This window comes from Ceratotherium simum, chromosome 4, assembly GCF_057802395.1.
Source record: "Ceratotherium simum simum isolate JZ-2026a chromosome 4, ASM5780239v1, whole genome shotgun sequence".
NCBI lineage: Eukaryota > Metazoa > Chordata > Mammalia > Perissodactyla > Rhinocerotidae > Ceratotherium > Ceratotherium simum.
The window spans coordinates 63,169,135-63,192,323 of NC_141903.1; the positions used below are offsets into that span (position 1 = coordinate 63,169,135).

Below are 23,189 nucleotides of genomic sequence, written 5' to 3' on the forward strand. Positions count from 1 at the left end.
AAACATATCGGTGTATCCACAGCCATTCTCGGTAATCATCATATTTCTAGTCCATACTCTTCAGATTTGTTGAGATCAGCTCCACCTTCAGAGATGAAATGTAGAAGTTTATGTTCTGGTTAGTACAGGAGATTATTCTAGACATATTTGCTGACCAGCATTTTATTAATTTTAAGGTAAGGATTGGATCCTTTTCTACCGAAATGCAAATTAGTCCAAAATGAAATGGGGTGGTTGTTCTGATTAGCAATATCCCTGAGGGTTTTAGCCCTTTCCCTCAGGTAGCCTCTGAATCCTTTCTCCAACTAGAAAGCTGCTCTGAGAACCTGTTGGCTCTGGCACTAGGCCGTCTGACCATAGCCTGCTGCTGCTTGTCCAGCCCAGGGGATGCTGGGCCCAGCCTTGCTGCCTGGCATCCTCAGGCTTATAGCAGCTTAGAACCAAACACGAGAGGTTCCATGAGGATGGAAGAAGTTTCCAAACAACACACAAAGTGCAAGTAAAGCCTTGCACATAAAAGCCTGCTTGTTGATTTGGTTGGATGGAAATCTAGAGTAAGGAGCTATTTAGCTTTCGAAATTTGTATTATGCTATCCATCTCTATATTTTAAATTTTTATCAAGAGTCAAAGAAAGATTTGAGTACCGAAAAAAACAGGTTGGTAGTTGAGGGCATGGACTCTGGAGCCACAGTTCGGGTTCAAATCTGGGCTCTGCACTTAGTTGTGTCATCTTGGGCTGTTACTCTTAACCTCTCTGTGCGTCTGTTTCCTCATTTATAAAATGAGGATGATAATAGTACCTATCTCATGAGCATTTAAATGAGTGAACATATATCAAGCCCTTAGAATAATGTTTGTTTTATATAAAATGCTCTGTTACTGCTTAGTCTTATCATCAACATCATTATATTAACCTGCATTTTGATGTTTGAATTTCCAAATGAGAAAAAAATTGTATTGCCCGCTATCCCATTTTGAAAGGAAATTAAAGAGACAGGAAAAAAATAAACTCAGATTAGAGATGTTGCTCTTTTACTTTTTCCTCAATTAAATTTAAAATTAAGATGATTATTTTCTATACAAAGATATCAGTAATTACATTTTCTACACACTTTACACTAATGCCTCCATGGGACACTCTATATTTGGAATCAACTTACTAGCCAGTCATAAGGATGAAGAAGGATTTGCAGAGAGAGAAAAGGAGCTGGAGATAAGACAATTCAAATAGACAGGGAAACAAAAAGAAAGTAATAAGAAAAATAATAGAGAAAAATAAGAATAGATACAGGAAACAGAGAAATTATGATTAGGATACAGAGACAAAGATCCACTGTCTAGCTCAATGTGATCATCTGTGCCAACAAAGAATTAAAGAATAAAATTAATTTGGGCCTATCACTCTTCTCCCTGTACCTTAACCAGATCTGCTAACCACTAACAACTCATTAATCTGAGTTCTCCTTCCCCTTTCCGCATACCAAGCGGAGCCAAACGGGGGCAAGAGACTTCAACTGTCTATACGACTAATTCCCTTGTCAGGAATGTTGTTGTCAGTGGGGTCCCTGCATTGGGGAGAGCTGGGGTTTGGAGGTCTGTGTGTCCCAGCGCTCCTGTTCTGTGATCCTGAGGTTCTGAGAAATAGTGAAGGCTAGTTATATTTTCTTTCACGTGCAGTCAGTTTCATTTGGGGCCACTTATATTTAACTTGGAAGCTATACTTTACCAAACTTGTGCTTTTTTCCTCACTTGAGCTTTCAAGGAATTTTAAGAATAGCAAAATGCATTATATTTGTTGTAGGGAAAAGTGTTTTTCCTTCTCTCGCTCATTTGGTAAACAAAGAACAGATGAGAAACATTAAACATATTCTTTGCAGATGAAAACAGCGTGCACTTAGATTATCCGACAACGTCTAAGCTCAACTGCAGTAAATTTGTTTTGCTGCAACATTGGTGACTTCTCAGGAGGAGTCCTCCAGCCATTGGACAAATGCAGCATTCCCCGCACACTTGTAAAATTAGGAAGTGCATTAATAAGCCCCTGTTTGAGTAGCTTTTCCGATTGCTGGATGGATAAGCATGTTAGAAGCCTTACTTTGGGTTTTGAAGCCGACGCCACTTAATCTCCTAAACTTTAGTGCGTTGTAAGAACCAAGAGAAGAAAACGCTGTGTGAGACAGCTTTGATGAATTGGGGTGAACTTATATTCTTAAAGGCTGTTCAAAGGCTTACTTGACCTTGGGAATTAGAGTTGACCCGAAATCACCTATCATCTTAACACACATTTATTTGGTGATTTAGTTAAAACTACTTGTATAATCAACAGAACTCTGTAATAAGAGCAGTATGTTTACTCTGCTTTCCACAATTGTAGACAGTCAGTGCCTTTGGTCATAGAAATCATTTTCACAACTTCAGTGAATTCTGGATTCTGTATAGATCTATTTCTTCTAATAATATATTTTCTTCATTTCTTACAAGGCAGTTTGGATGGAGAACAAAACTGTAAAGGACAGAAAAATTCATGGGAAAGCTGTAGGGCAAATGTAAATGCAGTGTTCAAGGTTAATGAGAAATGTTTGGGGTAACAAGGTTGACGAGAAGGGAGGGAGCCCAGTGGTATGGCATTGGCTGAGAAACCAGACCTTCCCAGAGGCAGCCTGGCTGTTTTGGGAAACCTCAGTGATAAAATGTCGTGGTGCAAACCTCTGCAGTGTGTCTTAATACAGAAGTTTGGAGATAGAGGGCCTGAATTATGAGCAGCGAATAACATCATAAATGTAGCAATTCTCAAATGCCAAACCCTTGTGAAAAGCAGTTGGATGGCGAAATGCTGGAGCTTTTTAAAGCTCCCTTTCACTTTCTATTTTTTTTTTTTAACTTCATGCAGAACTAATTTTATACACTGTTCATTTGATTTGAAAATGCCAGCGTCTGGGGTATCATTAAAGAGCGTTATTGAGGGAGACACTCTTGGCAAAGCATTTTGCGTAAAATGCTTATTAGTTCTTTTGTCCCTGCAGAGTTGTAGATAGGAAGGAGAAAGTGTACCTCCATTTACCTAATTCTGCTTCTCCGCCTTCGCCTGGAGCAGGTAGCTGCCATTCTGCTGGGAGGCTGCTTCTCCTTGGCCCGTAGAGGCGCCAGGAGGGCTGTGGGGGCCCTGTCACTTAAGGAATAGACATAAATAGATTTTGAAAGGTCCACCCCAATGTCCTATGACCAAAGCCTCTTGGAATTTCTTTGATTTCTAGTTGACATAAATTAGAATTACATGGGCGTGAAGAGTCTGCCCCAGAAAAGATCAGAGAGGCTGCTGGGGGAGGAGAACGCCTCTGTGTGATCCTATTGATCATCCAGCTGCCTTCAGACCAGGGGCCTCTGTGGAGGCTGACTATTGATCCACAGCATGGAAATAATCGAATTAATCATTTCTCATCAACTTGCCATTGCCAAGGCCTTTCTCCTCACCTACCCCAATTCCTGAAGTACTTAGTCGAGGAGTGAAATAGATGATTTCTTTTAATAAGAAATGATTTCTTCAGGTCATAAGAAATCCTTGTTTTCACACACAGTTCCTCATTTAAATGGTAGAGAGACTTAATCAAATCAATGAGAAGCCAATACAGAAAGCAAGTAATAGAAACTAGTCAGCTCTTTAAAGCCAGGAACCTGCTTTACAACCTTAAAATATCAAGGGCCAAGTTTTGTGTGCCCAACTTAATGTAAAAATATTCAGGAAGAATTGACCACTGCATTTTTCAGGAAGTAATTATGGTAAAAGAAAACCTCAACAACCTAAATATTTCTGTGGAGAAAATGGAGTTTTTATCAGCTTGTTTAGGAATCATGAGCAGGAAAGCCCTATGGGGAAAATAATATAGGACTCTGTAACTAACATACAGAACTAACTGGAAAAATCAGTTTAAGGGAAAAATAATTTGTAGGGCACTGTGTCCAGGACTGTTTTGGTAGCAATTCAGCCATGAAACAAAGTGTGTACCTGCAGGGACTCCCCGCTCCCCTGCAGCGTATGCACAGCTGTTTCCAGATTGCCCATAGCCGAAATTTAAGATTGAAAATTTATGCCTTATCAAAGAAAATAAAGTGAAAAAACAAAAGAAAACATTCTCTCCTAATAAGGCAGGAACAGTCTGACTGTAATCAGATTGTGCAGTCCTAGGTGGTGGCGACATAGCCGTTACCTGAACAGCCCACGTGCCATGTGGTCCAAGAGAAAGTGGAGATGAAAACTGGTGAGAGAGGGGGGCCGGAGCTCCAAAACCTGAACTTAAGTCCTTCACTCCAAGTATCAGCATCTTGTGCCTTTTGCTGATAAAACAGTTTCTCCAGGTGATTTTCGCATAGGACCACTTTAAAACACATTTTTACAACCCTCTCCTGATTATTCCTGGTAATTGAAACAGGGAAAAACGCATCAGCTGAAATTCAGAGGTTACCTTGCAACCTCATTTTAGCCAAGTGTTTCCACCTCCCCTTCTTCCAACCCTATTCACCTAAATGAACTGCTACAAAGTGGTACCTGCAAGGCCTTTCCTGTATTTAAATATTAAACCAAGAAACACTGCATGGAGCTTTGTGATAGATGTTAAAGTGGTGAGCACTAGTGTCAAACTGCTAGGTTTGCAAATTCTGCTTCCATCACTTTACCATCTGTGGGACTTTGGACAACTTAATCTCTAAAAGCCTCAGGTTCACCATCTGTAAAATGGGGGTAATATTTACCCCGTAGGGTTGTTATGAAATTAAATGAGATATTGCAACAAAGCACTTAGCCCAAAGTCATGCATGCTGTAAGCACTTAGTAAATGTCAGCTACTGTTATTATTATCATTATTATTTATCCATGTATCCATACCTGCTCTGGAATCTTGTATCTGATATATTAACTACCTGGCCCAACAGGTTCATAATATTCTAGCCATGAATAGAAATTCACACGCTAAGATCTTACAAAGAAACACTAGGCCCCTGCGATTCAAACAGCAATTCTAAAAAACGATACAATCTATTTTGTAAAAATAGTTAGGACCCATTAAATTACAGTCAAACTTATAGAGGAAAAAGAAACCTAGAGACCAACAGGTCTCAGTTGTTTCTTTTGAACAGAGACGGGAAAGACCTGCCAAGTCAGAGAGCCAGTGTCCAGGCTGGCACTTGTTTGATTTGTTTCTTCAGGAAAATCGACATCTCCCTAGAACCTTTTAAGGGAGTGTGCTGCACATAGCTGCTTATGTTTTGCTCACTTTGTTATGGGATTGACGTATAGTGAAATTGTTTTTTTAAAAAAAGGAGGAAGGAGAAGGCCTACTGTTCCCCAAATGCTGTAGGGTGAATAGAATGTTATGTTGGAGTTTGCTTGAAGGTACCCAGGAGTGTCATTGCTTTCCAGTAAATAATCTCCTTGGAACATTGATCTGGGTTAAGTAATGATATGAAAGAATTAGGTTGCAGGATCATATTATTTTTCTAGTTTAGAAATAGAAAAGGTAAGAGCAATTTCTTAACAGAGGTCAGATTAGATCCCATAACTCTTAAGCACCTGACTTGACAAAGTAGAAACAAGGACGGCCTGCAGTGGCTCGGGAGACTGAGGGCCTGCTGCCCATCGGGAAGGAACAGCTCAGCCTGCGCAGGAGGCCCAGCCATTCAGCAGCAGGTCTTCAGGGCCTGCCATCCAGGACCTAGTGAAAACTTCATTCAGCAAGTAGTTTTTCAGAGAAAACCTAAGCTTCCCCTTTGCCTCCCATTTTTATCATATATTTCATCTATTATTCAAGAAATATCTATTGAGCTACTTACTATATTCTAGTCACTGTGATAGGTGACAGGTCAGAAAAAACAGTGAACAAGAATGAGTTCCTGCCCCACGGAGCCTGCAGCCTCCTAGGGGAGAGAGATGAGCAGTGCTGTAAAGACTGCAAATCAATTTTCAAAAACGGAACCCAGAATTATATTTCTTCTGCGTAAAGAACCTTGCTTTGATCCCACATCAGCTTTCAGCTGTGATCCTCAATAGTCCTGTTTTTCTACCACTCTACTGTTAAATTCCTGAAAAGGGTTGACTGTGAACACTTGTCCTTTTTCATTACTCCTTGCAATCTACTTCCATCCTCACTGTGCCACTGATTCTGCTCTTTTCAAGGTCACCAGTGACTTCCATGTCACCAAATACAGTGGCTGCGTCTCTATCCACAGCTTGCTCCATCTCTTAGCATCTTCATTCACATGGCAACCACTCCCTCCTTCATGAGAATGCTTTTTTCTTGTCTTCCCTGACACCATGTTCCTGGCTTTTCTGTCTCCATCTCCCATACTGCTTCTCTGTGCTTCCTATTCTCTCATCTGTAAAATGGAAATAAAAATAGTACCTTTCACAGGCTATTGAGAGGAATAAGTGAGTTAATATATGTTAAGTCCCTTATATGAAATAGGCAGTAAATATTCGCTCTTATTTGTTGTAGTGGTTACTTCTTACTTTTCTCATCCCCATCACTCTCGTTCTCCTCATTAGAATGTAAGATCCATGGGTTTCTCCTTGTATGTTTATTGCCAGGCCCTACCACAGTGGCTGGTACATGATAGTTGCTAAACAAATATGTATTGGGTGATGGATGGATTGGATGGATGGATTGGATTGTGTTCTCATCTGCATTCTGTGTAGCTCCAAGGTTCTGAGGAGGTTCCTCAGAGCCTCTGGAATGACAGAGTGGCTAAGAGGACAGGGTGCCTGGTCCTTGCACCTAACTTCAACCAGAGCAACCCACTTTTATTGCCTTATTTATTTGGTTTGTTTATTATTTTGGTTTGCAGAAGTAGTATACAGCTAAAAACAAGTTTGAAAACCATTAGATCCCACTGCTTCTTAATAATTTGATAGATTATACAACATATCTAGACAACAGCAAATAAATAAATCAGTGAGAAAGATGACACCTTGGATTTCATACTAGTTTCTTGTAGCTGGGGAATTCTGTGTGGCCAAAAGCTCCTGGGGCTTAGAACAGTCACAGACAGAATTCAGGCATCTGCCATGCAGTTGGACTCAGCATCCTTCAGAGCCTAGCCCTGAAATGCCCTGATTTATGTAGAGTCTCTCTTCTGAAAACCAAAAATGTCACTTGTTTTCAGGTTTTTAATCTACATATTTACAGATCACTTTTGTGCAGAATAAATTTTTGCTGATAATAAATTTGTTGTGGGAAACAGGTCAAATTCATAAATTCTACCTGATGGAAACTGCAATTTTTGAAAGGTATTTTTTCATCAGGTGTCCACTGGTGTTTACCACTGCTCAAGGCTTTATGTAAGAAAATAAAAACTGAAATCAAAAAAGCCATTAAGCACAAAAGAAAACATATTTTTTCGTTCTGAGAGTTTTCTCCCTGGATTGTGTTTTTCAGCTTTGCTAGTTTAATTTAGAAACACCCAGATGTGTTCCATAAATACATTGCACTTACCACTCGCTTAGTGACTACATTAATTATCTTATTAGGGCCCAGGTTTTCTCAAATAGTCTTTCGCTGAATCATTTAGAGCACTGCAGATGACTCCCCAAATGGCTTTCTCCATCCTGGTGTCCCACACATGTCTGATTTGGTTCTCATCTGCACCGCACGTGCAAACCTATAGAAAAAAATGTATAGATTTGCATGATGGGTCAGTTCCCTGGCCAGCGGTTTGTGGCCTCAGAAGAGCCTATGCAAGGCTGGGTAACTAGAGCTTATACTTGGCTTGAAACATCCTTCTTGGTGGAGTCGCTTGGTGAAACAGGGAATGAAAATGTCACTAATTTTTCTCTCTGACAGTCTGGTTGTTGGACTCTTGTCACACTAAGCTCTAATTAGAGGCTTCAGGTTGGCGAGCCCCGATTCTCACTTAACACTGCAGGCATTTCTGTGATCCCCATCCTCCAGGTTCTTTGCTGCTTTCTCACTGTGTTAATTCAAGTGAATAGAAGCAATGCTAGTGTTAACAGGCAACCCACGTTTCATGAAAAAGAGACAGCATGAAGCCAGGCCTGTTGTGATATTGACAGAGCATAGCACTTCCAATCATTGCAGATTCTGAAATGGAATGCCTGCATTTGACAAAGTTGACTGAATTTATGAGCCTGCCTCCGTCAGGTTCATTGCATTCTCAGTATCTGTCTCTTTCTATACTTTGGGATTTTTAGATGAGTTTTTTTGCCACCCAAGAGTAATATTTCTTACCTCTCTCTAAAAAAAATACATCCTTAAAGGCCTCAGGCTATTAGTATGAGGCTCACGCAGAAGCATAGTGCATTATGGGTGGCTTGTAATCAGCTGACTCCCATATTTAGCAGGTGGCTTTTAGGCTCCAATAAGAATTAAGTTTTATTCTTAAAATTATATTAAATACTTAGTCATGCGTGCCCTCTCCTCCCACTCCATGGTCCCTTGAGGAAGCACTAAATCCATGTAAGAACTGGGTTTAGGGAAGTCTTTCCTGTCAGCTGTTGGGAAGGTCAAGTGGCAGCCTCCTTTGGCTACATCTGACTAGAGATCTAAAACCTGTGCTGAAGGGGAGAAAACAAGTCTGTTTTTAGCACATTCAAAGAATATACCTTTTGTTTCAGGCACTGATGAATATTTGAAAAAAACATGGGCTAGTAAGCTGTAGGAGCAAGATTCTTTTCTCCAGAACCCCTGACTCAGAGTTTAATGTGGATGGCAGCACGGGAGGTAGGTGGGCGCTTGTTACCTTTAAATAATCTTAGTTCAGGACTTTCCTTCAGATTCCCAAGTGCAGAAATCACCTGTGCCCTCTAGGAGCTCTTCAGTTGGAAGCTTTAGACCAGTCGATCTCAACCTGAGCTGCACATTGAAATCTCCTGGGAGCTTTAAAAAATACTGGTGCCTGGGTCCCGCTCCTCCAGGACTGGGTGGGATACAGTCAGTCTGATATATGGCCTGGGCATAAGGAGCTTTAAAAGATCCCCAGGTGATTCTGATGAGCAGTTGGGCTGAGAACAGCTATATTCTTGTTTGTATTCTTGGTTGCAGACAGTTTAATTCATCTCACATCAGTAAAGTATCAAACCTTTATTATAAATGAGTCACTGTGGGGTTTGAGAAGAAAGGCCTTGGTTTGACTGAGAAAGGAAGAGGGAAGGAAGGGAATGTGAAGTTGCCTGTAGAGTAAAGGAGCGGGGCGCCCTAGCTTACACCTGGAATCATTTTCACAGCCTGCAACAGGCTGGGAAAGACCCTTTGCCTTCACTGTGGGGTCTGCCTGCAGCCTGTTTATGCCTGTTGAACTACTGCTTTATCCTCCTCCAGACTGCCGGGAAGCTTAGCCTTGCTGCTGAAGAGAAAGCTGAGGTGAGAGATTGTAAAAGTGGCACCAAATTCTTAGTGTCCCGGACCTCCCTGCTCTAACCATAGGGAAACATCAGCAGGATGTGGCATGTAACCCAAACAGGGACGTGAGAAGTCCTGCTGCACACGGCGGGAAATAGACTCATAAAAATCTACGCAGGCCCGCAGAGAGCTGGTGCGTGTTGTCGGCTGTGCTGGGTCCTGGAAAAATCAATGTATCGTCTGCTCTTTTATTCTTTTCTTAGCGTCCTATTTAAAATATTTTAAACTGCAGTTAGATGACTCATCTCATTTACATGCAAATTTTTGAGGTATTGCTAAATTTCACATTACCCTTATTTTATCCACTCTAATATGTGCCCATCTTGGGGCCAGTGAGTGCTTGCTGAAAGACCAGTGGGGTCTTATTTGAATATGCATTGTCCATGATGACTTTTGCCGGCACCTGGTGAGTGCAGGTTCCACAGATAGCCAGGACAGCTTCCCAGAGAGCCCAGAAACTCAGAGAGAAGCAGACTCCAGAGGCATACTGCCCGAGAGACAACGCTCTGCCTCTGGGCCGCCAAGAGTCTGCCTCTGGGGCTGTTAGCAGTGAGTGACGTTGCCCAGGGAGTCTGTGAAGAGTGACAGACCAGCATGAGGACAAGAGCCCTGAATTAGGAGGCAAGAGCTGAGTGTGCTATTTGCAGCATATTCAGACATGCTGTGGGCTCCTTACTTTTCCCCCCTGCAGATAGGGGGATCCATTTTCTTCACACCTCCCCCCACCTCAGAGCAGTGCTATTTGAAACAAGAACTCACTTCAGTTATACACTTGAGTTTGTTGGACAGGCCGGAGAAACATTGCATAGCTTACAAAGTAAAGGACAGATTAGTTGTTTTATTCCAGCTCATGAGCAGGTTTCCTTTCTTCCCTGAATAATGCATGTATTTAGTGCATGTGGTACACAAACTGACACCTCCTTGTCCTTCAAAAGTCCACTTAAACATCACTTCTTTTGGAAAGCCCTCTCTAACCCTCCTGGAGAAGGTCAGGTGCCTACTGATGCTTCGCCTAGAAAGCACTTCTCAGGCTTTGCTGTTGCTGGTGTAATTGTTCATCTTCCCTGCTCCAAGAGGGCAGAGACCACATCTGTCATGCTGGCCATTCTACCTCTGGGCCACGGAAAAATGTTTTGATGGGTGGGAGAGAGGAGAGAAAGCAATGCCAGTTTGTGGCATGGGGCGGCTGACCTTGCCAAAAGTCCCCTTGTTAGTCCTGCAGCTTCATCATGTTTCCATCATGCTTCTAAGTCTCACGTGACCACAGCTCCACAACAGGACTTTCCGCAGGCCACGTGAGATCCCTTGTAATTTACATTCCCAGAGCTACCATTTTGAAGAGATTGTAAAGGACTTTGAAATGTATTTATATGTAAACTGCAATCAAGTTTTTTTATTGTTAGATGGAAAATGAATGTCAGTGAACATTTTACTGGGCAGGTGATCAGTTTGGCCTCAGTCTGGCACTTTCTGCCCCACGCTGTTACCTACGTGCCAGGGCAGTGTGGCACAGTGCAAGGAGCACTTTGTCTTGGGTCTGGATTCAAATCCCTCTGCCATTTATTAGCTGTGTGTGTGTTGTTGTTGTTAGTGCCATAGAGTCGACTAGCTGTGTGACTCTGTGTGAAATACTAATTCTGTTTGAGCCACAGTTCATCTGTAACAGTTAGTATTCATGGTTAGATACCTGGAAAATAATAGATGCTCACTGAATATTTTTCCCTTTCCCTCTTCCTCCATCATTACTGGAATGGGGACATCTTTTATTTTGCCTTATTGGTCATTAGGATGAAAAATTAACAAATAATTTTTAAGTATTTTGCCAAAATAAACCATGCTGAAGAGAAGAAATGTGTTTGATTTATCCCCTACCATATGAGAGCCTAATCCAGATGAGTACAGTGTTTCTCAGTGGGGAGCACAGTGCAGTTTTGGCTGAAGAATTTTTCCTTGTCTGGGACTGTACCATCCATTGCAGTATTATCTACATCCTCCTTGGTGCAGCAAATGCCAAACACCACTGTGACAACAAAACCAACCAAAAAAAAAGAGCCCCTCAGATTTCCGTTTGCCCCCAAGTAGCAGTGAAGGCATGTAGAATTCCTGAAGTCCAAGAAATTAGAGGGTAGAAAGAGCATTATTTTGAGTCAGGAGATCTATCCACAGTTCCCCTCTGCCATCAAATGGCTGTGACATCAGAAGGAACCTTAAATGTCACACAGTTTCACAATCTTCTATGAGGCCCTCCTGGATCTGCCACCCTGAGCAAGGTGCTGGCGCTGGTAGGTAAAGTGTTAAATCTTTTGAACCATGTGGGTTTTTGCAAAGTTTAGGAAACCGGCTCATGTCCAGTGACCATTAGCATGTTCCTCAGTGTTATCCACCCGATGTAGTGTGTCGTTGATCTGCAGTAAGGAAGGTTGTCATCAATTAATCTAAAGTGTAGCCTAGTCATTTCCTGAGTACTGCCTGACAGCCGCATGACCCAGCAAAAGTTGCTGATCCACTGTCATGAGCTACTTTGGTCTCTTGTGCAAAATTATTGGAAATCCCTGGGAAGGTGTATCTGGAAAGAGGCACCCAGTGATGTCAGATGGAAAGGGGAATAGCACAAAGAATCACCTTGGGTGTGAACTTCAAAGGATTAAAGGAGTTTGGAGCTTCCATAATATCAAGACTTTAGAGACTGCTACCACCGTAGCTTGGACAGGCTAGGAACAAGGTGAGCATATCTCCACAATTTCTGCTGCAGTACTACTTGGTGCTTTTTTATTTACTCAATACATATTCATTAAAAAACTACTATACTAATTTAGCCAACAAATATTTATTGAATACTTACTATGTAGTAGGCATTCTCTAGGCATTCTGCTAGGGATTTGGCAGTGAACAGAAACAACAAAAACTCCTGTCTCATGAGCTTATATTCTAAGGGGCCGAAAATATGCCAGACAGTGTGTGTAGAACTGAAAACAAAGAGATGACTAAAATACTCCTTTCTGTCAAGGAACTTAAAGTCTAGGAATAATACAATACATTTTATTGTTGTTGGTATTTTAAATAGTGCTCACTTTTTGCAGGGAAACTTTCTCCATTAAAAAACAAATTGATTTTAAGTGGCTTATTATATTAAGTGTGATTTTAATATACTCAGGTGTCAAATATTTCCCCCCATAAGAAACATGTCCTATTGTATAACTTAAGTCAAAGAGGAAATAAGAATCACTTAATAATATAAATGGTTTCTTCAGCAAATTTTATCAGAAATTATATTTTTTGAACAATAAGTATCATTGGGGAGATAATTCAGGCCCTGGCTTACACTTATCTGGAACTTTCTGGGGAAAGTATTGATAATAAGGTGAAGAAACAGTGTGATGGTCTAGATAAACTGAGTCTCAAACTTGGAAGGTTCTCTCCTCACCCTTCTGTAGTAGCAGCAGCAACAGAATGAAACTATGGTGTGATTTACTTTAATTAGCGTAGCAATTTTCCTTGAGTTTTCAAAAAGCGCTAATAGATGTTAACTCAAAATAGGTTAAAATACCAGACAAATTGCTAATACCTTAAAAAGAGTTATAGTAATGTTGAAAATGTAAATTATGGTTATGCAGTCTTTGCAGAGAACTATAAAATCCAATCTTTCTTTTATTTAAAAAAAAAAAACAAACCTGTAGTACGTGCTTTTTTCCCTTTAATCACAGTAATTTCTTCAAATGACACCACTACGTATTTCTTTAGGAAGATACATTACATTTTTCAAATCTCGTGTGTAATATAGGAGTTGGCATTGATACTTTTCAGCAAGAGGAAAAGAAATTGAATACAGTAAACCAGGGATCATGCGGAAATTTAAAAAAAAAATCATCTTTATGTTCTTTTTTTATATTACATACATTTTATGAGTTGGAGCAGAGAATGGTTCTTTTCATTCTAGCGAGTGGAGTTGTGCATGGCAGAATGTTTGCAGAAATGTGTATGTAGGCATAATGGCTTGAAATGATTTGGATCCTCCTGGTGTCTTACACTGAACTCTCTCTCTAAGGCACCAAAGTGTTTATGGAGTCTATACAAAGAGGGGAGCATGACTTGTTCTTAATGAAAATAATTTAGTGTAAAGTTTGTCACACTGTGTCGCCAGGAGACACTATAAGTAAAAGATAGAACCTTTCCTAGTGAGAGCACATGTATTTCCCCCCAATAACTTCTACCCAACAAAGCTCTAAAATAGAATATTTGCATTTTCCCTACTGCTTTGTTTTCTAGAATTTACAGAGCACAGTTAGCAAAAAGATTGCTTCGAAGACACATTACATTCACAGAGGATTACCGGTACCATTTTTCATACAGCTATACAAAGCCAAATTACTGTCTATTCTTGCCCATAACCTGTGAAAGCCAGAGACCTAACACACTCTATGTTCTCAACTAGAGGTATACCTTCCTTTATGCAACAGAAATAGGTAAATTGAATTTTGGTAAATCAAAGGATATATAAAACATATTAGGAGAACTGACAAAACAAATTAACCCTACCATGAAAGTCTTTACTAAAGCGAACAGTTATCCTCTAATTTATATACTTCATAAATCCATAGCTTCCTGTATCAAGTTTGCTTAAGGTGAATTGTATCTCTCTTTCTGCAAAACAGTTGTCATATAGAGATATTTTCTATTTTTAAAAATTAGACCTCCAAAACAAATTGCCTGTCAACCTTAGGTATAAAATTTTGTACAGGCCCATGTATAGATTAGAAAAGATGTATCATAGAAGACAGTCCCCATCTCTATGGTGGGTTTAAATGTTTTCTCTTCTCCATCCTTTTTTCATCTATTTTCAGTTAGTTGTTCCTTGAATGCTAAGTGGCTTGGACCACAATTTACTTCCTTTACAATGCAATGCAGATTTTCTGAGAGTCCTCTCTGACCACATGACTTCAGCTCTCCGTTAGTGAGACCTGCAAGCTTCTGGGTTTGTTTATGGCAGGAGGAAGGAAGGTAACCTAACTGCAGCATGAAGGATATCAGGTAAAGAAAAGGGAGGATTTCCTGAGAATGGACATTTAAAACCTAGACTGTGTTATTAAGGAAAGTTCTGAAATCTATTCCAGAGAGCATTAAGATAGAATAGATTCTTTTTGGGGCTGGCCCCATGGCTTAGCGGTTAAGTGTGCACGCTCCGCTACTGGCAGCCCAGGTTCGAATCCCAGGCGCCCACCGATGCACTGCTTCTCCGGCCATAGTGAGGCCGTGTCCCACAAACAGCAACTAGAAGGATGTGCAACTATGACATACAACTATCTACTGGGGCCTTGGGGGTGGGGGGAAGGAGGAGGATTGGCAATAGATGTTGGCTCAGAGCCGGTCTTCCTCAGCAAAAAGAGGAGGATTAGCATGGATGTTGGCTCAGGGCTGATCTTCCTCACTAAATAAATAAATAAATAAGAAAATAAATAAATAAATAAATAAATAAATAAATAAATAAATAAATAAATAAAATAGATTCTTCTTGTATATGAAGTGTGTTTTATAATTTTATTTATTTATTTATTTTCCCCCCCAAAGCCCCAGTAGATAGTTGTATGTCATAGCTGCACATCCTTCTAGTTGCTGTATGTGGGACGCGGCCTCAGCATGGCCAGAGAAGCAGTGCGTCGGTGCGCGCCCGGGATCCAAACCTGAGCTGCCAGCATCGGAGTGCACGCACTTAACTGCTAAGCCACGGGGCCGGCCCTGAAGTGTGTTTTAAAGGTTACTTCTTGCCTTTTGATTATTGAACATTACAACTAATGTTACCAAAGTTTATTTCTGAAGTATCTCAGAAGTGGAACAATTTTGAGCATCACTATAGAGAAGTGGTTGCCCTAACATATTGTTAATTAACTCATGCACTCAGCAACAATAAATATTGAGTGCCTTTTGTAGTAACAAGAGCTACCATTTGGGGACCTTTTTTATGTCAGTCACAGTGTTAGACATATTATTACATTTAATCCTTTAACAATCCTATGACGTAAGTACTTTTATTGTGTTTTTACAGTTGAGGAAACCAAATCTTAAAGAAGTAAAGTGAAACCAGGATTCAAACCTGTTTCTGGTTGACTCTAAAGTCCATGGTATGAACCACAGTTGCCATATTTCTTCTCTACTGCATGGGCAGCTCGTTAGTATTAAAGATAAAAGGCAATCTCTGGTCCCCAGGGGCTTTTGTTCAGGTAGAAGAGATAGGCAAGTAAAGAGATGATTGCAATGCAATGTGAGAGTGCTTAAATAAAAGACAAGCCTTACAGGGTGCCCACCTCAGGTGCATAGAGAAGGGGTACCTAACCCAACCTCATGGGGAGATAGACTTGCTTAGGGAAGGCTTCCTGAAGGAGAGAATTCCTGAGCTGAATATGAGTTCCTTAGGAGATTGTTGGTCTTTGTGATTCGTGTCTGGCTTTGCCTTGCTCTCGGGTTTCTATTTTTTATTTATAGTTTGTTATCGTTTTATCATTCATTCACCAACTAAGCCTGGCTCATGAATACAAAAATGATCATGGCTTTTGTGGATCTTAATTGGAGCAGGAGAAATAGACATTAAACAAATCAATTATAAACTAACTTTATAATGTAAGTATTAGGAAGGAAAAGTAGGCAATGTTGGAAGAGTGAATAACCTGATTTGGGAAGGGGAACAGTGATAGGGCAGTGACCAAAGTTCCCTGGGGAAATGACAATGAAGCTAAGGACTCAAGAATGAGTAGGAAATAGGCATGAAGAGGAGAGTTTAAGGGGGAAGTGGATTAAAAAGCATTCCAGGTAAAAAGAACAGTATGTGTCGGGGGCCGGCCAAGTGGCGCAAGCGGTTAAGTGCACGTGCTCTGCTGCTGCGGCCCGGGCTTCGCTGGTTCGGATCCTGGGCGTGCACCAACGCACCGCTTGGCAAGCCATGCTGTGGTGGCATCTCATATAAAGTGGAGGAAGATGGGCACGGATGTTAGCCCAGGGCCAGTCTTCCTCAGCAAAAAAAAAAAGAGGATTGGCAGATCTTAGCACAGGGCTGATCTTCCTCACAAAAAAAAAAAAAAGAAAAAAAAGAGCAGTATGTGCAAAGACCCTGAGGCCAAAAGGAACTTGGACAGCTTGATAGTCTGAAATTAGGTCAGGTGACTAGATAGTTTCAGAAATACACTAGAGACACAGGCAGGGCTAGATGATGCAGACCTTCTGAGGGTACTGTTAAAAGCTGCCTCAATTCAAGCAAGACCTAGACCATAAATTTAAATTAAAAAATAAAAAGTTGTATTGTTTAAAAATCCTCTTAAGACCATCAATTAATATTCTCAACTCTAATTTGTATGTCAGTTTTTCTTTTTTACTCAAAATTATTTTCTTCTTGTTTTTGGAAACGAAGTTTTAAACATCATATCCATATCACAAAGAGAATTAACTGCATGCTTGGTTAAATTTGGAATGAAAGTTGATTTAAATACAAGCAAGTCTCGAGAAGAGAGATTCTGACAAAGATTAAGAATCATCAATGCAATGTTGAAATATCTACTCTCAATTTTTAAAAAATGATTATATATAACATAGTTTGCCAAATCACTCAGAAACACCATGTTATTTCAGAAAAGTGCAAAGGACTGAATATCATGGTTGTCATATTTCTAAGCAGGCTTTCCCAGCAAATAGTGAGGATTTGATGTTGTTTTAGGTTCTTCCTGGTGGTCCTGATCTTTTTCAATCGTGGACCGATGTGGAGCGGGAGCACAAAAATGTGTATCACAAGCACCTTCATTCAGACCAGCTTACTCAGTATAAATGAAATATCGATGTATTTGAAAATGTGCAAGTGTTCAATAAAGATCTTAAATAAAGCTACCTAAAAGTTGTGGTTCTTAGGTTAATCATTTATTTATCTAAAGGATGAAGGAAGCTGTCTACTTCTGTGATATGAACTGCAATCAGCTTAAAAATAATTGACAGATTAATCCCTTCACAGCACAGCAATTGTAAAGGTGTTAGTTTTAATTAGGCCTGTCTGATTGCCTTGTCTAATCAAGAATCAAAGTGGTATCTTTGATGGTTAAGGTCTATTGGGGCCACCCCTGACCTGCCAGCCATGTATGTTTTAATTATTGATTCCTCACATTTCAGCCCTTTTCGCAAAGGGACTTGAAGTTTGCAATACGTTAACATTTAAAGAGAAGAAGAATAAACATTTTCCCCAACATTCTCCTAGAATCATGTGCATCCTCTCCACCAGTCTACAATTTTGTCCTAAAAAATCTATCAGGTTGATGATGAAGTCAAATGCACATTAGAATGCTATCTTACTGCCGCCTTACCTCCCAAGCAGTAGATTTTCAGTGGACATTGTTAAGATCTTGACAAGTCACAGTCATTTATGCTTTGAGAAAACACATTAGATTTGTTGATGTCATATGTCTTTTTAAAAATCTCTAAGGGCAAATGTAGTACTTAGGAAATCAGGGAGGTCAGACAAAAAGGCACACGTATCTTCTCACAAAACACTTTCTCACACTGCTGAGAAGGAATGAGGCGAAGGTTCCTAGTGCCATGATGAGCACACCAGTGAGCATGGGCAGCTGGTGGTTTCGGTGGTCCCTGTGCATGACGGTGGCTCTTCTTTGGTTGCAGGTCAATGAGGTGACGGTGGAACAGCTGGTGCAGCAGTACCCCCACATCACCTTCAGCACCGTCCTGCAGGACTGCAAGAGGACCTTGGAGAGAGCCTATCAGATGGGCTGGACCCCCAACATGTCTGCCGCCTCTTCCTAACACTCCTGCCCCGCTTAAGTCCCCTCGGATCATTCAGCAGAGCAGAGAGGAATTGTAGATTTAGGGTGGGTGATCTCTTGGAAAGGTTTTAACTGTCATATGTCTACGTGTGTACCTAAGTGTGTATATTTGTGTCTCGTTTGCATACTGCATAACATAAGCGCAATTGCTATTTGTTCCCAGGTGAGCTGGGTTTTTTCTTAAAAATTAAAGATTTTGAAAGCCACAAACCTTTTAGTTTTTAAATTCAAAGGCTTATTTCTCTAAGAGAAATTTTTTTTTTTTTTACTATACAGTCAAAAAAATTGGATTAACTATTATTTTGAACTCCTAATTACCGCCACTTGGAGACGCCCAAAATTGAAGGCAACTGCCTTCTTCTCTGATGGGATGGAATTGTGCACTTCTACTGACGACGAGCAGAACAGAAGTGATGTTGCACTAATTAGAAACCTGGAAACCAATACTTTTCAAAATTCAAGCACATACACACTTATAGATTCTCACACACTCTCATATACACGCACACGTGCGTGTGTGTGCACACACATACAAGGGCAGTCTCTTTCCAGATCATTTTCTGATAGGTGGCCTTCCTCCAGGCCACTGAGGGAGCATGTCATCCACTGTGGCTCTACCTAACTCACTGTATCCACAGTGGCCAACTTGCTATCTGGTGGGTAACGTAGGGACTAGAAAGAAGAAAGCCTTTTGTGAAGTTTCTCTATGGAGGCAACAATCAGAACTCCCTTGGCCAGCTCACAAAAGTTAACTATTCCTTGTTCTACAAATGCATTCTTTTGGGTACTAAATATTTTCATTGAGTTTTACGTTAACATTGTATTAGTTTTTATTTCATGGATAATAACTGGTCCAGATATATTTTAATGATATTTGGAGCTAATCTTAGCATTATCCACATTAAAGCAACCAATTGTAATTAATAGTGTGCAGTTATTAAAAAAAAATCCTACAGATCACCTAATTATTTTTGTTAATTTTGGTAATTATGAAAGTATATTTCTGAGATTTGGGGGTAGTCACATTAATAGAAGATTAATGAGTGAGATGTAAGTAGACAATCTTTCTATTGTTTTTTTTTTCCTTTTTTGCTTTGCTTTGGGCTTTAGAACAGGTATTTTGGATATATGTGTGTTTTCATCTTTTTAAATAGTTCTTATGCTACTGCAAAGATCTATTGCTGGTTAATGTATAAGTTAAGAAGAAAAATTAGAAAATATTTTTATTAAGATTCTGTTTACAAATTGTGAGAAATAAGCGTTTCTTTGTTTAATTAAAGATTACTAGCTTTCAGTTAAGACAATATCTATCAGTAAATGAATATATGTTTTGATTTCACACATCTTTGCAATGAATTCATAGTAGGGACTCAGGCTCCAATAACCTTTCCTGTGTCTAGATTTATAATCAAGATAGCAGGGAGCCTTTTTAAGCTAAAGAGTGATTATCTTTCGTAGTAGAGCTAGATATAAACCTTGACTTGTGAGTTTGATATTTATTCTTCCCCAATGTGGACATAACTGTTTTTTTGGTCTTTAACAGATATACTAAGGTTTGAGTTTCACTTTCTATAAGTCCTAATATTGCTAAAATTACTAGCTGTAAGAAACCAAAAATAGCTTTACAATTCAAATGCCATTCACTTATTTATAATAACTCCTTTTTTTGTAAACAACTGTTTCCTTTGATTATGTCAACATGTTTCTGGTGTGGCATTTTTTTGCTTTTAATCCCAATCAGTTAGGAAAATCTAGTCACTAAGCACCGAGGGTATTTTTTCCATCACTAAATGGGTTACTAATTTAATTAGAAGGGAATAAAATTTGTGTAAGAAAAAAAGCTATTTACTGTTAATAAATTGTAGTTTTTCTTATACATCAAGCTGTATCATTTTCATATTCATTTCCCTGCCACTGAAAAATATCTTAATTCATAGTATTTTAGCTGGTTTTTAATCCAAAACTAATTTATAAGACAGTATATATAGTAACAGTAGCTTGGGTGAATAAGCAAAAGTTTAATTTTTATATATGTCACACTATATTTTAAATAGTTAAAAAAGACAAAAGAAGGGAGAGCCATCCATGAGATAGATGGTGCCATTTCAGTTGAAAGTTGTAATAATCTTTGGAGTGTTACAGTTTGGTTGTCAGATGGTTTCAGAAGTGTATAATTGATTTTTTTTTTTAATGTTGCATTGTTTGAATCTAAAGTACAGCACTATAACATGCTTCAGCTTGGGGGGTGGGAGGGGGGGATGTGCACTTATCCTTTAAGATGTTGACTAATTCAGAAAGCCTCATGCAACATAACCTGGAAATATGCTTTGGTACATTTGTAGAAATCTGTGGAAATATCATATCCAGCCTCAAAGCATTAATCTCAAAAAACAACCAGCAAAAGCATCACCTTCAGTGATCCTGTGATGGTTGTAAATGTGTTCTCATTAGATGCTTTGAAGTGAGGCTTAAAATGATTTTTCTGGGCAATATAGAGTTTCTTTTTTTGCTTAGAATGTCATAAATATATGTGAACACATTTAATGCAGGGCTTTTTATCCTCTCCGAAATGTCAACAGTATTTTCAGAATAAAGATTATGAAATATATTGCTGTAGTGGAAGATTCTGGTCCTTTGTCTTTAATGTCTTTTTGAGTGAATAAAGGAAATTCACCCGGTTTGTAGTTTCTATATTTCCGTGAATCTTTTGACCTTGCAATGGGTTGCAATAAAAGAGAAACAAAACACTGCGTCTTGTTTTATTTTAGAGACAATAAATGGCCTCCCTGATGGTTGAGTGTGATGCATGCAGTGGTCTGTGTCCTTGTGTGTTTCACTACAGACTTTAGGTAGTTTTGACTAATCCAGAATAATAAACAAGACTGGATTTAGGAGGTTCTAGTTAGGCCAGTGATTGCTGAGATAAGATTAAAACCTCAAGGGTGTAAACAAGTGGTTTGTTTAAAATCCCATTCCCTAAACACTCATTCATTTACTTAGCTATTTATTCAATTTTTCCAAAGTAAAAAAATAAATTTATTGAGTAAAAAATATGTGCCAGGCACTGGGCATTTAAAAATAAATAAAACTCATTCCCATCCTCAAATTGTTCATAGTCTAGCAAGTAGACATTCTTGAAAACTAGCAATAGCAGTGAAGCACAAAAGATGTAATAAGGGCATAGTTAGAGGGAGCACACCTGGGACAGAGTAGCGGATTTGGGAAGGAAGAGCTTCACAGAGGAGGAGCTTTTAATGACGGTGAAAGGAGTCGCAGAAATTCACCAATTTACTGTGGGGAAGGAAGGGAGGGCAACCTGGAAAATGGAAAATATGTGCAAAGGCTTGAGAGAATGAGACAGCAAGACAAGTTCAGGACGTTTGAGGTAACTAAGTAAAGTAGGAGGGTATGTTCTGTAGGGGCAGAGGGTAGAAAAAGGATCTAGGGGAAAAACAAGGGCTAATCGTAAACTTTTCATGGCCTACTAAAGAGATTGGACATGTATAAAAGATCAGATTCACTAGAAAAGTCTTGCCCTAAATTCTTTCAACAAGTGGAAATTTAAATGCAGGACATCTATTTCTGGCAATATGGTAGAGTGAAGATCCTGAAAGATTTTCTATGTAACATCTAAAAATTTTTATTAAAATATTTTTAAATCCTTTTAAATGACTGGATATACCTGCAAGTAAGCAAAAGAAACCTCTCGTGGCCAGAAATAGAGTGAGAACCCCAGAATAGAACAGGGGTCAGCAAACTATGGCCCCAGGCCAAACATGGCCAGATGCATGTTTTTGTAAATCAAGTTCTATTGAAACACAACGACACGCATTTGTTGGTGTGTTCTCTATGGCTGCTTTCGTGCCACAACAGCAGAGGTGAATGGTTGTGACAAACGCCATGTGCTCCATAAAGTCAAAAATATTTGCTATCTGGTTCTTTACAGGAAAAGTTTACTGACCCCTGGTCTAGAGGAGTGGGTCTCAAAAAGTGTGGTTCCCAGACCAATCACATCAGCATCATCTGGGAACTTGTTAGAAATACAAATTCTTGGGCCTCACCTTGGAACTACTAAATCAGAAACTCAAGGAATAAGGCCCATCAATCTGTGTGTTAGAAAGTCTGGGTGATTCTGATGCATGCCAAGCTTTTACTTCTAGAGAGAGAAGCTTAGAAACTACCAGAATATGGGAGACTGTACTGATCACCATAGTCTAGAGAATGTGTACAGAACTTTGGGCCTCTCAATAATGGGACGTTGAATCAGAGTCCATTTCACATAAAGCCAGGATCCCTAAAGGGCAATATGCTTTTACAAACAGTGAACTAAAACAAAACAAAACAAAAATTGAAGAGGCAGACAGTAAGCAAAATTACCATTTTTAGCCTTGGCTATTCATGGGTGGTTTTTTTTTTAAAGATTCTTTTGAAAATTTAGTAGCCACTGGCTACGATTCCTATGGGTTTAATTTTTATCTAAACCTGAATCTATCGTATTTTTTATAGTTTATGTTGCTTATAATTGTATTTTTAAAAGGATTCATTTCAGGAGTGCTCATTGCCTGACACAAGCAGACAGAAATCATCCCTGGAGAAAAGTACCCTCAATCCAGGCCTCAAAAGAAACCCCACAAATAGAGTGCCAGCAAATACAAACTCACAACATACAATCAAGGAGAACAACAGGAAATAAGCCAGCGTTAGTGAAGTCAACAGAAAAAAACAAACAGACCCACATCTTCATAGGCTTCAATATTAAATTTTCAGATACATAATACAAAATAAATGATTTATTTAAAACATGTATAAGAAAAAAAACTACCAAAAATGAACAGATATATTTTTTAAAGAACTAAATAGAATTTTTAGAAATGAAAACTATGGTAATTGAAAATTAAAATGGAAGACTTGAGCAGTAGATGAGATTCAGCTACAGGGAGAATTCATAAACTGAAAGGTATATCCGAGTAAACTAAA

The 23,189-nt window shown here is 39.4% G+C and overlaps 1 protein-coding gene across 2 annotated transcripts in view; it reads left to right on the top strand.

Moving 5' to 3' along the window:
• FBXL17 (F-box and leucine rich repeat protein 17) overlaps window positions 1-20,890 on the top strand; it is a 479,183-nt gene extending 458,293 nt beyond the window's left edge. Inside the window, exon 9 of one of the 2 annotated variants that reach the window (XM_004420327.3) lies at window positions 18,052-20,890. In XM_004420327.3, coding sequence (XP_004420384.1) covers window positions 18,052-18,192 — 141 coding nt within the window. In that variant the 3' untranslated portion in view covers window positions 18,193-20,890. Of the gene's footprint in view, window positions 1-8,621; window positions 8,926-18,051 lie in introns of those variants that run through there. The other variant, XM_087429949.1, reaches the window with a different exon arrangement.
• The last annotated feature ends 2,299 nt before the right edge of the window (window positions 20,891-23,189 follow it).